Source organism: Varanus komodoensis, unplaced genomic scaffold (assembly GCF_004798865.1).
Source record: "Varanus komodoensis strain SLA01 unplaced genomic scaffold, ASM479886v1 scaffold87, whole genome shotgun sequence".
Taxonomy (NCBI): domain Eukaryota; kingdom Metazoa; phylum Chordata; class Lepidosauria; order Squamata; family Varanidae; genus Varanus; species Varanus komodoensis.
This window is the reverse complement of record NW_025336565.1, coordinates 1,523,194-1,539,710: the sequence shown is the minus strand read 5'-3', so window position 1 is coordinate 1,539,710 and position 16,517 is coordinate 1,523,194. Positions and strand designations below refer to the sequence as shown.

Sequence of the window (16,517 nt, the reverse complement as noted above, 5' to 3'; positions counted from 1 at the left end):
AAAGCGGCCGCGGGCCGGGCGGGAGGCGCATCGGCGCCCGCCCGCCGGGAAGGGCGGCTGCCGCCGAAAGGCCCGGCCTCGCAGGCCTGGAGCCGCCCCAGTCAGTCGCACGTGGCCGCGCGGAGCAGCTGGGCCGCATGAGTCACGGGGCGGGTTCCGGAGGAGCCGGGGGGCAGCGCGGCTTGGCGGCGGCTCCCGCTCGCCCCGAAGCGCCCTCGGGCGCGGCCGCCGCGGAGCTGCCCCCTGGCGGCACGCAGGGACGCCCGGGCCGCCCCGGCTCCAGCCCCCCGGGCCCCCGCCATACCCTGGGGGGCACCTCCTGGCATCCTTGCGCCCGCCCCACTGCAGCACGGTCCCAGCTCCTCGGCCCTCCCCGCCGCCCCCCCAGGCATTAGTTCGCCACACCTTTCACCGCCTGGCATCCCACCCAAGACACGCGTCAGGGCGCCTTGCGAGGCACGGGGCATCTCGTCCAGCGCAGCCCTTGCCAGGCGCCGTGGAGGTAGCGGCCGCCGCTGCAGCCTCTGCTCTCCGGCGGACAGCACCGACTCCCACCGGGCCCCCCACGGGCGGAAACCGGGGAGCTCTAGGCACCCCCTGAAGACATGCAATTCACCCAGCCTGCTTGTGCTGGTCATACTGCTGCTTTCGCTAGGCTTTATATTGCATTTCCATGATCAGGCCCGGCGATCCCAGGGTATCGAGTGGAACCCAAGCCGCTTAAATACACAACTGTCCACAGGCCCCTTACAGCTTAGGATGCCAGGAACGGCTTGCAGCCCCTCCCTCACAAAGGCGCTTTGGCCCACTCTGCCCCGGCCTCCTTACACAACCCACCCACCCCTGGGATTAGGCGTGGAGGAGCCGCTGGGCTGGCTCGGGCCAAGCTCCCCCTGCTCGCACGGAGATGGAGGGCTCTGGTGGGAATGGCGGCCCAGACTCGGAGCAGAGGAGGGGAGTGGAGAGGAGAGCCGGGCCGGCCGGGGCTCGGGGTTCTCACTCCCACAGTGTGGCTGGGACTAGCCAGGCCCCGGCTGCCCGCCAGGCCAAAGTACTTCAGGGACAACCGCTGAGCCCCCTCCCAGTGATTGTGAGGAAGAAGCCGGCGCAGAACAGGCTGGGGAGGGGTTCTCGGGGGAGCGACACCCGGAGACGTGGACGCGCAGGCCCGATGCGCTGGGCCAGCTCACCGGGAGCGGCTGGGCAGCCGGGGCCACGCCAGTCCCAACAACTCAGTATCGGAGAGCGTCTGAGCCACGGCTGGGGCAGCCACGGCCTCCCTCCCGAGTCTCCCACCAGAGCCTCCTGTCCCGGCCGAGCAGGAGAGCTGCTCCACACCACCCGGCTTCCACTTCGCACATGAACTGCGGGGCTCTTGCACGGGCCTCAGCCGCCGAACGCGGGAACTCACTGAGGTCCACCACTCCCGTTGATCCTCGGCAGCGTAGCCCAGGGCAAGCGAGGGTGGGAATGGCAGTCCAAAATGCCCGGCGGGGGAAGGAAGCAGAGGGGCTGAAGCGGACTTTGGAGCAGCTTTTGGGGGACAGGAACCCTGCTGGAGCTGAGCGTCGAGTCCAGCAGGCACTCTCCCACCCATGTTCCCCAGAGGCAAACCACCTGCGATACCACCTGGCCCATGCCCAGCGCTGCCCCTGAAGCTTGGCTGCGCCCGGCCTCACCCGGTTTCTCTCAGGACTCTCCAGCGGAAGCGCTCTGACAGAGGCTGCGCGTTACGGAAGGCGGGACGCCCGGGCGGCGTGACTCGCTTTTCTGCAGTGACCGGTGCCACTCCGGCTAACCCATGGCAGCCGGGCCCTTAGCCAAGGGCTGTGGCCCCACCCCGAGAACCCCGCCTGGGCAGCCCCCCCGAGCAACGCTGGGACTCGCCTCGTGCTCCTGCGGGAAGCCAGGTGGGCCGTGGCGGCGAGTGCCAGGCTGGGACCCGGGCGGTCCGAGTCCCAGTCCCCGCTCGGGCGCGGAACTCGCCGGGGGGCGCGGGGCCCGTCTCAGGCCCTCAGGCCAGCCCGCCTCCCAGGGCTGCTGGGGGGCGAGACAGAGCAGCCGCCGGGGGAGGGCGATGTGAGCCCCCCCGCGCTCCCCGGAAGGCAGGAGAGCAACCTAAGAAGTGCTCCTTCGGCACGAAGGGCCGGGGCTGGCTTGCCGGCCCGTTTTCGTTTCCCGCACCAAAACCCAAGCCCAACGTTCGCCCACGTGCCCGGCCCGGCGGGGGCGCCGCAAGCGCTGGCACGTGGCTTTGCGGGGGGAGGCAGGAGGTCCGGCTGCACTTGCGTGCTTCTCCAAAGAGCGCTTTTTTATTACCCACAATGGTAGCCTTCGTATAAAAAATGCTTGTTTCAGTTACCTCGGCCCCAGTGTATAAACTTGTCCCCCCCCCCCACCACTATCCCTCGCCCCCTTTCCAACGCCTTCCCCTTTTTCTGGGGGGGAAAAACATACATTACCCACTAACACAAGTAACCAACAGATTGATAAAAGCAGAGGGAGCCGTGGGGGGGTTTAGTCCTCCCCCCTCCCTTCCTGGTCCCCACTGCAGGACGCGGTGCCCCTTCCTCAGATCTGGAGTGGTGCATTTGCAGAGGGCACGTCAGGTATATAACCCCCCCCTCCCCAATCCCACCCCAGAGCCCAAAAAACCAACCTAGAGAACTGCCACCCTGTGCTGGGTTTAAATATGAACAACACAAAACAAAAAAAAGACCAGGAAGAGAAGAAAGAGGGGGTAACTTGGATTAAAAAATTCCCCCCAAATGAGTCCGGTTATTCAACCTCGGAGTTCCAGTGACCTAACAGTCCCCTTGGTATGTACCCCAAATCTGATGGCATCCGAACCTGCGCCCCAACGAGGGAGGGAGAACTTTTGGGGGGCTGCTCCCAGCGGCAGGAAGGGAGAGTCGTGTGTCCATCTGTCCAAGGCGGTGGGGGTGTGTGTGTGTGTGTGTGTCGGCCCATCACGCAATGAGTTTGCAGTGGCACAACTCCTTGTACATCTGTCGGCGGAGTTTCGGCATGTCTTGCTGCGTGAACGTGAAAGGGAGGCCCAGAGCCAGAAATTTGGAATACTACACGAGAGAGGGAGAGAGGGAGACGGAGGGAGAGACAGACAGACAGACAAAGACAGAGAGCGAGAGAGACAGAGAGAGACAGAGAGAAATCAGCAACTTGCAGCTTCTCCTCCTCTCGCAGAAGCCAAGTGGGGAGGGAGTCTCTCCCTCCATCCACAGTTCGCGCCCATCACCCTGGCGAGGGAAGCCGCCTCGCGCCCCGCAGCACGGAGGCAGAGAAAGGGTCGGTGCTCACTCCGTGGGGCTGGCCCGCCCGTGCAGCCATCGCCCCACAGCTCTCTTCCGCCGGGTGCGCAGGAAGGGGAAGTGGCCGCTTTGGGGCAGGGGTGCAGCGGCAGCCCCAGCACATGATCTGGCTAGGAAGCCGGGCCCCGGGGACGGACGCGGCATGTTGGGTGAGGGAGGAAGGTCCAGCGCTCCCTGCGCGAGCAGCGCCCGCCGGGTCGCCCGGCACAGCCGCTACAATCGAGCGAGGGCCGTCGCTCCTCGGTGCGCGGGCCCCGATTCAGCGGGCGACGGCTACAGGCACGCGCAGGGGCTCCCTCCGAGCGGGGCAGCCCACATGGAACGCACGGCGCCAGGCCGAAAGGGCTCTGGCCGAAATCTCACACGCTCTGCCCCTGGAGCCGCACTTCTACCAGCCGCCACGACGGCGTCACGTGAAGTGTCTTCCGCGTGGCGGTGAGGCCCTGAGGAACGCGCCCTCCTCGACCGAGGCTCCGTTCCGGCTCCTCAAATGCCTCGGCGGTTCGTCAGGCCCTTTCTGCACGGATTGTGCCAGAGGACTGCCTTCCCCAGGGGAAGGCGAGAGAGAGGGCAGAGCTGTCCCCCCGCTGCTGAAGGCTCGGCGCTGGCCAAGGATCACCAGGCCCGGGGAGAAGGCGCTTGCTCGGCTACCGGTGGGGGCGGGGGGGGACCCTGTTCTGTCACTATACTTTGGATAATGCTTATTCTGCAAATCTTTCAAGGTAAAGATTTTCCCTTGCAAAGCGAGATGGGGACACATCAAATAGTCTTTGCAGCATTCAGGATTAGAAACGGACCGATTTTCTTTGAACAGTCATCTCAGAATGCGGAATCTTAGACTAACGTTGAATTCTCCAGCTGCCCAGGACGGGCAACCGAGGCCAACAGCGTCTGCCTAGAGCCCCTGATGGGGTATCCCCCGAAGCTTCGGCCGCTCCGAGCCCGGGGCTCCGGCAGCCTTCAGAGCTCACCCCAGAGGCTCCCCAGAGCCTGCTCACTCCCAGAGTCCTCCAGCCAGAAGGGGCGGTGGGGTCAGAGAAGAGGCGCAGAACCCTGATCTGGGAGAGTGAGGTGCCCACTGTCGTTCTGAAAAGCCAAGACTCAGCCTCACCTGCAGGACAAATGCTCCACAATCGCTGTCGTTGTTTTGTCTGGCAATGTTCTGAGGGGAAAAACGAGATGGGTCAGAGGGCAGCCGGAGCTGCGCCATGGGGGATCTCGCCATGTCCCGGACCGCCTCTGTGAAGGCACCACTGGCTGTCGCCTTTTAGGACTTCCTCCTGAGCCAACAGGTTCCCCTTTCAGTTCCCCTATAAAAGAGGCACCTTCCAACCTGGTGCCTCGCGCCCGTTTGCCCCAGGTGTCAGCACATCCTGCCGCTCAAGGCCAAACCCCCCAACACTGGGTCCTCCAGTTCCGGCCGATCAGCCTCTCTGGGCGAGGACACGGGCAAGCGCCCCTCCCCTGGCCTGCAAGAACAGCCGATCCTGGCCTGACCGAGCCAAGGGCCTCACTTGGCCTACCGCCGAGGCCTCCTGTCCTGCAGCGGCCAAGCCGGGGGCGAACTCCCTCCGGGACCGTGCGTTGCGCCTCCCTGCTTTTCTGCCCCGGCATCGCCTCCCGCAGTCTTCGCCACGGTGCGTGGCCCCCGGCACGACTGAGGACAGACCCCCCAGCCTGGTTCTCGCCAGAAGCACGGGGGGCAATGCAGAATTCCCGGGAGCTGCTGTCCAGAGCCTCCACGATACACCAGGTTCGGGGGGGCGGGCACAGGGCACAGGGCACAAGGCTAGGGAAAATGGCCACGGTCTCCCCACAACCTCCGCTCCCTGGTCTGTCCCCCAAAATTCCCTCCCCACCCGTGGAGGAAAGAGAACAGGGAACTTCCAGTGCGTGAGGCCACGGCCACGCGGCTGGGCAGAACTCGGAGCAGCAGGCGAGATGGGGCAGCGGCGCCTCCCCCTGGGCCCCTCTTGCCTGGGGGGTCCCCAGGCACCAGTGGCCCCCTCCTGGCCTCAAAGAGTGTGGGAGGAGCTGGGGGGCACGCAAGCTGTGGCAGGGCTCCCCACGGCACGCCCCCGGGCCACAGCACTGGGATGCCGGACTGATGCCGGTTGCCGGCAGATGAGACAAGCTCGAGGCCGCTGACAACGCCAAGGTTCAGTCCACAGGCGCGCAGATGGGCAACTCCGGTCTAGCTGAAGCGGGCACCATTTCGGGCTCCCCTCTGTGCAGAGGGAGGGGGGCACCCCCCCCCCCCACCGTGTCCCCAGACAGGAGGGAGGCAGAACACTCACCATCTGGAAAACCCCTTTCCAGCCATCTCTGAAGTCTGGGCGGTTCTTCTTGTCCGCTTCGGCCTGCAGGTATCTGCAGATGTGCTGCGGTGAGAGAGAAGAGGCAGCTGAGCCTGAACCCGGTCCCCGGCTTGCCAACCGCCCCTTCCCAGGCCACACCCCTCTGCCTGCTGGGAGGCTCCCCGCAAACACCGACCCTTCATGTAGCTTCTTCCTAGCAGGCTCAACCGTCAGCTCCAAATTCAAGGCAGGCGACAAACTCATGGTCAGCCAGCGTGGTTCCTTCCTTCCTTCAAGGAACCCCAAGAATTTAGGGAGGCCTTCAGCCACCCCAGAGAGTCCCGGGTTCTTCGAAGAAAGTCACGAGCCGTTTGCAAGCCTTAGACAAGAGCGCCGTGGCGGCGAGGCCCACAGGGAGCACCGTGGCCGCCCCTCTCACCTTCGGGCATCTCCGGTTGAGGGTGCGCTGGGAGTCCAGGTACGTGATTTTCTTCTGCTTCACCTCCACGCAGATCAGAGACCAGTGAACCTCCAGGTGGATCGGGATGAGCAGCAGCTCCTTGTTGAAGATGTCCACCTGCAGGAGGTACCAAGTGAGGTCGGCACTCTTGTCCCCCGCAGCCAGCCGCGGGGGGGTCCCTCCCACCTCGCCCCTCCGATGCAGCCCGGGAGCCGGATGGGATGCCCACAGCGGGGCCCGGGCCTGGGGGCGGAGTGGACCGCAGCCCCTGGGGAAGGCGGAATTCCTGGCATCGTCCAAGCTGGCCCTTCCCATCTCCCTGAGTTGTGTTTTCTAAGCCAAGCAAGAGGGAGGCCGCGAGAAGGGCGTTCTCCATAATGGTACCATCTCAGGTTTGGCTGGGACCAGCCCTTCCTGCTGGCAGGCACCACTTAAAAACAGACCCTTTCTGTGATTACTTTGGCAGGTGAACGGTTTTGGTTTAATGCTTTTAATGGTTTTTATGGCTTACATTCCTGCTTCTGCTGCCATATTCTAATTTTATGCCAGATAAGCTTTTTAGTAAGGGTTGCTTTTATTTATGCGCTCAGGCCATTTAATATATATCAATTGCCCTTTTCTTTGCCTTTTTTCTTTTTTATTGTATTGTTACTTTATTGGATACTTTTATATTAGGATTGTTATAAATGAATTGTATTATTTTATGATGTTGTTTGTTATGTTATGAACTACCCAGAGAGCCCATGGCTAATGGGGCAGCATACATTAAATAAATAAAGTAAAGCTGCTGATGCATATGGGCAACATGAGCAGAGCAGCCCTGACCCACCAGTCCTTCCCTTGCCACCTACTCTCGTCAGAAAGGAAAAGCTTCTTATTTTTCAGCTTAGAGCAATGTAAAGTACAACTGCATACTGATCTAAGACTGGATTCTTTTACCAACTCCCTGCTCCCCCCTCCAACCCATAAGGTGCTTCCTGGGTTTCCGGTGTATGTCCTGCTGTGCCTCCCCTCCTAGCAGAAGGTGCCCACCAGGGCGACCCCGCACGGTGCCCGGGCATGTCTTCCTCAACAGCATCGTCTGCAGTCTTCCGGCCGCAGGAGCCACGAATCTTGTGTACAAAGCTATCACTCTGAAGAAGCAAAAGAAGGTTCGCGCCCGACCATGTTTTTGCTAGTATTTACAGACAGCACTCCCGGTTCTTTCTGCTGCTGCCCATTTCTACCAAATAAGACTTTTTAAAATCCCTTGTTTCTCCCAGTCCCAATAGTTCAGCAAATAGCACCCACTTGGCTCACTGCAAGTATTATGCCACGTGGTCCTAAACGGAAAGCCATCTTGCCGGGCTGAGGTTTAATCTGGTCCATTCTTCCACTGATGCTTCCGCTGACCCATTTCCCCATATGCTCTATGCCTCTTTAATCACAGGCGGTTTGGGACTTATTCTGGTTCTGGGTCACATTTTAAGTTAGACAGTTTAGAGACTAAATGTTTCCTATCCTTCCATATTATCCTTGGAAATTATGTCAACTCTTTTCATGGACAGTTTATTTGGACCGCAAACACACTTGTGAATATTCAATTCGCAGGGAACAGATAGTATTTATTTTCCCCTTCGGTTCTGAACAAGATAAAATCCTGTTATTATAAGCGCACTCACTATCCCCAACCAATGATTTTCTTTTCCGATTTTAAAATTTAAATCCAGTCCCTCCACGCCTGTTGTCAACAGTGAGACAGGCACTCCTGGTGAAAGTCCCCCTTGCTCCGTTTCAGAATTATTCTCTCTACCAAGGTATCAATCCCACGCCCAAGTCTCCCTGATGCAGCCCCAGCCGCCCACCAGCCCCTGTGCCCCCCCAGGCAGGCGCCCCGCGGCCCCCGGCAGCTCCTTACGTTCTTGGTCCAGCGCTTCACGCCCTCGTACCCCTTGGTTCGTAGCTTATCGTAGAAAAAACTGTTGAAGAAATGCACCTGGCAGGGAAACAACAGGAGTGTTGCTTGCAGGACGGGAGGGGCTGGAACCCGGGCTGAGGGTGGGGAGGGGCACCAGCCCAGCCAGGGACGCAGCTGGGGTTCAGCGGCTCGCCCCAGGCCGCACCGGCCCGCGGGGCCTCGGGGGAAGGCCGCTGCTGCGCGAGCACCAGCTTGGGCCGGCGTGCCGAACGGTCCTCGGCAGCGCCCGATGCGGAATCCACTCCTAAGCGGGACCCGCTTGGCCTCTGTAAAGCCAGCTATCTGCCTTCCCCAGTCCTCCTCGAGTCTGGCTCCTCGTCTTCCTTCCTTTCCCCTTCCTCCGCTTGCCTTTCGAAGCGCAGAAGATGGGGGTCCTCGAGACGGCCACAACCCACTGCCGGGCGGCACCTCCCTCTCCTCCGCCCTCCCCCCGCGGGGTGCAACGCAAGCCGTGTGGCACAGGGAGGGGCAGCCCGAGCAGCCAGCTTGTGACCTGCGTGGGCAGCCCGCTCGCTATGGCCCTTTCAGCTCCCCGACCTACCTCAAGCGGGAAATTCAGGACCAGAAGCTCACCTTCTCTGGCACTGTATCCATGACAAGATCCCCGTACATGTTCATGACCTGCCCAGAGGAGGAGAGGAGGTGGTCGGGCGGGCACCCTCAACCCGAGGGAGGAACACGCTCCCCGTGAGGCGGCAGCGGAGCCTGGCAGAGCACACTTTCACAATGCTCATGCCCCCGCCAAAAGCCCAGCGACAAAAGCCGGGCGCAGAAGAGCCGCGGCTCCCTGGGGCAGAACGAGCTCCCCCCGGGCACTCCCAGGGGCGCACACTCGGTGGGCAGAAACCTGCACGTGAGCGCCCGTAGAGGAGATTCCAAGGGGCCCGTGCGGCCTCCGTGCTGCCGCTACAGCTGACCCAAAAGAAGCCAGAGCCAAACTCCCTTCCTGAAGAGCGGCCGAGACCCCCGGAGATTCCCCAGCGGCTCCCCATCGACCTCCTGCCCACTTCCGCTTGCACTGCCTGTGCGCTGTCCCGAGGACAGCCCTGCAAGGTAGGCTGGCGCTCCTCTCCCTGAGTGACAGCTAGAGGCGCTGCCCTGAGAGGGGACGGGGACTGGGCATCTTCCCAAAGGCCCCTGCGGCTTCCTAGCAATGCGCGCGCAGGGAGATGAGCAAACAGAACGCAAGCGGGGCGAGAGGCGGGAAAGCCACCGCACACAGAGGCGCGCACACAGTCCGTGGCGCGTGACCCGCATCCAAAAGCATTCGCAAGGGGGGAACCCGCTTCCAAGTCCTTGCGAGCAGCAAGGACAGAGGCCCCTCTTGGAAGTCTGTGTGAACACGCGTGCTTTCGCCTGGCCCTGGGGGGCTTCTCTGGGGAGGACAGGGCAGAGCTGGGGGGCTGCCGCCACGGAGGAGGTCGGCTCACGCAACCCCTGCCACGCCTTCGAGGCGGCCTGGCCCGGGGCCACCTCTGAGGACCCACTTGCTCAGTCAGGGCAGCCCCAGGCCGATCCGGGCTCGCTTCACAGCGTGGCCAGAGTGCGCTGACCCCAGCGTCCCTGTGCTTCGGCTGGAAACAAGACCCAGCTGCATGGAGCCGTTTCCCAGTAGGACTGGAGGAGCGGAGCGGAGCAGAGCAGAGCAGGGCTCCATCCACACACCCAATTTCCCAGCGCACAGGGCCCCCCAGTTGGTCAAACCGCCCCTGCCAGCCCAGTGCTACCGGGAAGCACAGCAGGCATGACCCCTTTGCTGCGGGCTTGCCAGGGGCGGCACAGGGGGGCAAGGCTCCCGAGAGGTTCCAGCGGAGCAGCAGGGCCCCATTCAGGCCCCAGGACGTGCTCCTCCCCGCTTTCAGGTCAAGTCCAGCCATTTGCGTTGGCTCCGAGCAGACCGAGCCGGGGGGGCGGCCCCTCCGCCCGGCGGCCCCCGGCACCTGCTCCCTGCGGCACCCCTCTTCCCAAGGCCTCCCCGCGCGGCTCACCTGGTCGTTGAGCCAGTTGGGCCCATAGAGCGTCTGCAAGTCGTCCATGGTGACCACGTGGCGCTTGTAGGTGACCCGGAAGGTCCGCACCACGGCATTGCCCGGCATGCGCTGGTAGGACTGGATCAGCTGGTTCACCATGCCCTTCCTGCTGGGCCCGAGAGAGTCCGTGAGCAAGCGCCCTTGGCTATGGGGCGCAGAGGCTCGTCCGGCCCAGGGGCCCCGAGGTCCTGCACTCAACCCGGGGGCCACGCCCGCCCCCCCGGCAGCCAGCTTGCTGTCCCTCAGCCACCCGCCGCTCGGCCACTTTGCAACTCGGGTGCCGCTCCTTGCCCTTCGCGGAGGCTCAACCCACTGCTGGAAAGAGGTCCCAGGACCATCTCCAAAACTCTGGGCCAGGAGGGGCTCCCACCCCTGAATATAATATAAAATATAAATATAAAAAGATCGTGCTCAGTGCTCTCCTATTTAGGAAAACAACGTGGGCAGAGGGGCCAGCCTGAAATTACAAGCTGCTGCCTGCAGATTCCCACCCTGTGTGGAACTGCGAAGCCTTCGTCCTGGCATGAACGTGAAGCACGGTGCGCTCGGCGCTGCCGTCACGCTCAGCCGTGCCCTGCGCCCACCGGCAGCCCCGTCCGCCCCTCCTTCTGTGGGACGGAAAGAATTTGCACCCAAACGGCCACCATGGAGGGGCCAGGAAAACTCTCTCCCCCACAAGAACCTCCTGATATATCCCTAATTAGGCCTCAGCATTCTGCTCATTTTGACTCTCAGCTTTTACAATCCGTCCTGGATAGAAAGCAGAGCTAAGTGTGAGGATGGAGTGACTGAGCCCAGACAGACTTGCGCGAGACCTGAAGAGTCAAGCCGATCAGGAGGGCCGTCGCTGCGCTCCCAGGCAGGCCGGGCGCCTCCCTTCAGGACAGAGGGGCTCGGGCCACCCGCTCCACCGCCCACCCAAGCTGGCTCCCAGCTCCCAGAAAATCCCCAGACTGCTGGAGACGGCTGGCCTCCTGGCACCGGCTGCAGACCTTCCCCGTCTTATTCCGCGTGTCCAGGCCTCCTGGGAGAACCGGCTCGCTGGGGGCGGAGATGGAGCACTGGGCTGGAAGCTGTCCGGGGACAGGGGAGAGAAGAAGGGGTGTACCTCTGGGGCGGGGAGAACTCCTGCTGGAAGATGTCCTCCAGCTTCTCCACCACCTCGTCCACGCTGATGGGGATGAGGCTGCCGTATGTCTGCAGGAACTCGTCCAGGATGTCTGAGGGAAGAGCAGAGAGCAGCTTGGGACAAGAGACCCCTCCGAGCCGGACCAGCTGCGGCACATGCAGGGCAGGGGAGTTCAGCCGAGGGAATGGGTGGGGGGGGGGCATGGCATTGGGCCTGGTGCGGGGGAAGGGCAGAGGGCGACATCTCCCTCCTCCCCCCCCATGCTAGAATGTGGGTCCCTCCCATAAGGCTGATGGCCTCAGGGCTTCACACAGCCCTAGCTGAACTGTGGCATTCCCGTGGAAGGCCTTACAGGGGCCTGGACAAATTCACGGAGGAGGAGGCGGCGGCCTTCAGCGGCTGCCAGTCCTACTGGTCAGTATCAGTGGGAACAGGTGCATGCACACCCCGAGGAGAAGCTGGGGCGGGTGGGACTTGCGCACCCCCGAGGGGGGCCCTGCAGGCAGCTGGTGTGCCCCTGCTGGGCCTGACCTGGCAGGGCCGCTCTTCACCCACCCACCCGGCCTGGCCGCCACGGGCCCCGCTCTGCTTCTGCTGGGGACGGCCAGGGCCCCCGAATTCAGAGAGGACTCGCTGCCCCCCATCAATCCACGCACCCCTTTCTGTGCAGCACGGAACCCAGAGAAAGCCGGTGCCCCTTCCCGCCCTCGTGCCTGCCTCCCCGAAGCAAGAGCAGGCAGGCTGCCTGAGGCGGGGCGGACCCCCAACCCGGCCCTGCCAGACCCCGGGCGCCCTCGCCCACCCGGATCGCGCCCTAGTCCTCTCCTCGCTGCTTGCCCGCCGCAGAGCAGGGGGAGCCGCGGGGCCTGCCCAGCCTCCCCGTCACGCCCTCCGGCCGGCCCCCCTTGCCCCCCCCCGCCGCCGGGCCTTACTGTGCACACATGTGATGTGCTCTTCCCTCAGCGGGCTGTGCTGGGCGGCTTTCTCGCCGAGCCGGTCCTGGGCCCCCTCGGCGGGCTGGCCCCCCGCGTCGATCCCCCGGCCGGAAGGGTCCAGCGGCCGGTCTGTGTCCCGGGGGCCCTGGAAGAGCTCCTCGGCCGCGGGGCCCCCGATGCTGCACACGTTGCTGATGAGGATGGTGGCGTCTGTGACGCCAGGCAGGGAGCAGAAGTCGCCATCCGGAGTGAGGGGGGCAAACCCGTTGGGAAGGGCAGCCGCGGAGCCTGCAGCACGGGGAGGCGGAGGACGGCGTGAGCGGCCGGGAAGGGCCCGAGCGTCCCACGGCGGCCTCCGACCGGGAAGACAGGCGGCCGCACCGCCCCAGCCAGAGTGCAGGCTGTCCCGGGGGCTGCCAGGGATCAGACCGAGGGCCCCGACAGGTGAGGCAGGGGCTCTGGCACGCAGCCCCTCGCAGGATCGCCCCACTCCCGTCCTCCGTCGCAGCGCTCTCTTCTCCCCTTCCCCTTGTGATGAGAGGCAGCGAGTTGCTCGCGGCAGGGCAGAACCCCTGCAGCCCAGACCCACCTCTAAGGGGCGGCATAGAAATGTTATAATAATAATAATAATAACAATGGACTGGCCGTCCGACTTTCATGCCATTTTTCTTCCACTCCACACGCCTCTCCTAAGGCGGAGCAGCCGGCAGGAAGAGCCGGAAGCTGCAGCCGGCGGCCGCCTGGCCTTCCCCTTCCGTCGGTCCCGCCCACCCCCGCGTTCCTCCGAACTGCCATTTGCCCTCTGCACTGGCGGTGGCTCTGCCTTCGCCCGGGAGCACCCCAGGGAGGTCCTGGCACAGGCCAGGGTTGCGCGGGAGCCATCGGGGCCGCGCTCCCCACCATCCACATTCCGAGGAAGTGTGTCCCCGCCGGCTCGGGGCCGGAGCAGCCCCCCCACCAGCCCCGCCCCTTCTCACTGCACTGGCCCGCAATCCGCTCCCTTCCCGGCTGGCACAGGCCTGCCGGGGCACCACCGCCACCTGTGCGCCTCGCAGTCCGTCACAGCGGGGGGGGGGGGGAGGGACCCTGGCTGCGGAAGGCTGTGCGAGCCCACCGAGCGGCACCCACACGCTCAACGCTTTTGTCCCAGCAGCCCTTCTTGGCTCACGCCACAAACACCGAGGCTTGGCCTAGCCAAGGCCGAGGTTTACCTCCATCGCCGTCCAGACTGTGCTCACTCTCGCCGATCTTCCTAGTTCTGGGGGAGGCCTGGGGACCCCCCACAGGGTACTTCAGCATGGCGGCAGCGTCTTCCTCGTCCAGCTCCATAGCTCCCGGGTCCTTGTCGAAACTGACCCTCCGCAGCTCCACATACTGGGGGTAGGGCGAGGCATCATCCATCAGGGCTCCCAGCAGGCCGAGGCGGGTGGGCTGAGGCGCGGGCGAAGCCGGGGGGAAGGCCGCGTCCAGCTCATAGTTCAGGTGGGGCTCGGCCGGGCGGGGCTTGAAGCGGGCAGGGCAGGGCCTCCGCCTGGCTCCCCCCGGGCAGTCCTCCTCCCCTAAGCGGCAGCTCACTTTATAGACGGGGAGGGGGTCGTCATCAGCCTGGGAGCCGGGGGAGAGGGACAGGGAGGACCGGGCCCGCTTCGCTCCTCCCCGGCGGCGCCCTTTGGATGCCATCTTGCCCCACAGCTTCCAATGGAAAGAGCTCTTAGAATACAGGAGCATCCGGAAGGCCCGCAGGGCCCGCTGCCGCCGCCGGCGGAAGCCGGGCCGCTTGGAGGTCCCCAGCAGCGGTGGGCGCCCTCTGAAATGGGAGCTGGGCCGCGCCTCGAAGGGCCAGGCCCGCCCGCCACTCCTGGCCACCTTCCCCCGGCCGGCTTTGTTCTGAGCGGGGTCGGAGGGGCCCTCTGCCACTCCCCAGCTGGACATGCCGGAGAGACCCCACTTTCCTTCCTCGTCGCTGCTGGAGGACAAAGGGGTGAAGCCCGCGGGCTGCTTCTTCGCGTACGCCAAGTGACGGCTCCCCTCAAAGCAGCCACCATGTTTGTGCTCAGGTGCACCCCACTCCCGGGAAGACCGGCACAGCGTGTCCCGATGCCCCATGGGATCCCGGAGGCCTGGGGACGGCCCCCAGCACTCTTTGTCTTGAAGCGTTTCCTTCATGGCTCCCAGGTGCCTGCAGGAGAGAGAGAAAGGCTGTGTCTTGGCCACAGGGGGTTTAGGGAGGTGGAGGTCCCACCTCCAAAGCGCGGAGCTGCTGGACCAGGGGGCTGCTTCGACTCGTCACACATCTGCTCGTGAGGCAAAACGCACTCTCCTTCCCTCAGCCCTCAGGCAGAAGAGGCGCGCCGGACACAGGCGGGCCGTCCTTCGGGGCGACTGTGGTTTGACCTCTGGGATTTTGTCAACCTGCCTTTGCAGCCATGACCATGAGAAGCTGCTTTAAAAAAAAAAAAGCTCAGCAAACCTCATATACTCTGGATGATTTACACACCTCCACTGCTGCGTTCCATGTATCCACACTGACAGCTTGAAAGGGGGAATGGCCCACGGTCCTTGGTCGCCCTTCCCGAACAGGCGGTAAAGAGGCACCTTCTGTCTCTGGAGGCTTTGTCTCGAGCCACCACAAACGTGCCTCCGTATCGCACTGAATCAGGGGTTGAAGTAAGAGGACCTGGCCTGGCATTTTCCTTTGCATCTTGAATTGAGGGAAGAAGTTCCTTCTCCTGCCTCCTGTCATGGATCTCTTTTTGTTTTTAAACTAGATGGACCTCTTCCCACAGGTGGGCTTGGCATTTCCATTCCTACTGAACTGCTCACTAAAGATACCTGGACAGTTTTACTCATGTGCGATTGCTGTATGAAAAAGCAGAAAGCTCTGCTGAAGGACAGAAAATAGCCAGGGCTGGAAGAATATAACTTCTCCCAACATGCAAGAGTTTAGAAACTCGCAATTCCACAACCTCACTGGCTGAGGGGATCTCTCTCTCTCCCTCTCAAGTGTTCGCAGGACGGGCTGGTGGAACTCCATGGATTTAAGCATACAAGTTTAAAGACACGTGAGGAAGTTCAACAGGTTTTCTACAAGACTAGACAGCCTTCATAATGAAATCACCTTGATCTGACTACAAAAATTAGGAATCACTATTTTGTAGACTGAGATGCTCCAGTGATTGCAGGGCGACAGCGACGTAAGAACTAGCTGGCAAAGGCAGGTTCAACTCTCTCCACTCTCACTTTAAGGAAAGGGCTGCATGCAGCACTCTCAGGGGTGGAAGAAAGCCCCATCACTGCATATGCAGAGCATGGGACAGAAGACCCAGGAGAGCGAAAAAACAAACTCATCTTGAAAAATGTAATTTAAACAGGTGATGCTTTTGAAGTTTCAGTTACTTTCTTAACAAGTTGGTCCAGCCCAATATTTTCCATTGCATGAAAAGCAGGTATCAAGATTAGAAAATCCTTTTTTGCCTTTATACCAGAACCTGAAGACCCATCGACTCAGTGCAAAAGGATGTACTTATAATGTAAGGCATTTGCATTTACATTTACCCAAACATATGCAGTCTGTGCCAGAGCTGGGCAGACCTTGCAGCTCCTTCCTACCTACCTACCTACCTACGTACCCACCCACCCACACACACTTCGCTCCCGGTTCCAGCAAACTTTCTTCTTTTCAGCAGAGTAACTTAAGGAACGCGCGGCTGCTCTTCCCTTTAAACAACCAGGGTCAGAAAGCCTTGTTGATCGCCTGCAAATCCCGAGCGGATCCAGGTCTCCCTGCCGCCCACCGCGGCTGCCGTGATCGGCGGCGCCCCCTCAGCTCCGAGGGCCCCCAGCTACATGTCTCGTGCTACCCAAAGCCTTTGGCGAGAGAGGCGGGCATCCCGGATCTCGGGCTGCAGAGGAGCTGCTGGGCCGTTCCGCCCGGCGACGGATCGCGGCACCGACTCCCGCACAGGAACGCGCGAAGCCTCCGCCCCCAGGAGGACACACCGGAGCCGGTCGGCGAGGGCTGGACCCGCGTGCGGGCGAGCCCCGGGCACGCCGCTCGTGGGCCTCCCCGGGCGGGCGGGCGGGCGAGCGGGCAGTTCCGGGGAAGGCGGGCGGGCGCCCAGAAGCCCCCATCGGGCCGGGGCGGGGCGGGGGCGTGGCCGGGGCGACGCCACTTGCAAGAGGGAGGCCGGGAAAGGGGGCGTGGCCGCGGGGAGGCCCGGAGAGCGATCCGCGGGGCAGGAGGGGCCCGCCGCGCCGCGCGGCGCCGCGGAGAGCGCGGGGAGCGAGCCTGCCGGCGGCGCGCGGGCCACGAGCGGGGCCCTGTCCGGGGGACGGGGGCCCGCGGGGCCCGGCCGAGGGAAAGGTCTCGTGCTACCCAAA

General features: G+C 63.0%; 1 protein-coding gene across 1 annotated transcript; it reads right to left on the bottom strand.

Annotated features, from left to right (window-relative positions):
* Nucleotides 1-2,668: 2,668 nt before the first annotated feature.
* SENP3 (SUMO specific peptidase 3) lies at nt 2,669-16,094 on the bottom strand. Its single transcript, XM_044417257.1, has 11 exons — nt 14,635-16,094; nt 13,349-14,316; nt 12,135-12,425; nt 11,182-11,293; nt 10,032-10,179; nt 8,617-8,664; nt 7,984-8,061; nt 6,066-6,203; nt 5,627-5,710; nt 4,441-4,491; nt 2,669-3,080 (listed from the first exon to the last, which is right to left on the bottom strand). The coding sequence occupies exons 2-11, from the start codon at nt 14,301-14,303 to the stop codon at nt 2,970-2,972; spliced, it is 2,016 nt and encodes a 671-aa protein (XP_044273192.1). The 5' UTR covers nt 14,304-14,316; nt 14,635-16,094; the 3' UTR covers nt 2,669-2,969.
* Nucleotides 16,095-16,517: the final 423 nt, after the last annotated feature.

Coding starts and splice junctions, on each gene's coding strand:
- SENP3 (XM_044417257.1), bottom strand. CDS start 14,303: ATGAAGGAAACGCTTCAAGACAAAGAGTGCTGGGGGCCGTCCCCAGGC. Junction 8,665..10,031: donor CCAACTGGCTCAACGACCAG/GTGAGCCGCGCG, acceptor TCCTCTGGGCAG/GTCATGAACATGTACGGGGA. Junction 6,204..7,983: donor TGAAGCGCTGGACCAAGAAC/GTAAGGAGCTGC, acceptor TACCTCCTGCAG/GTGGACATCTTCAACAAGGA.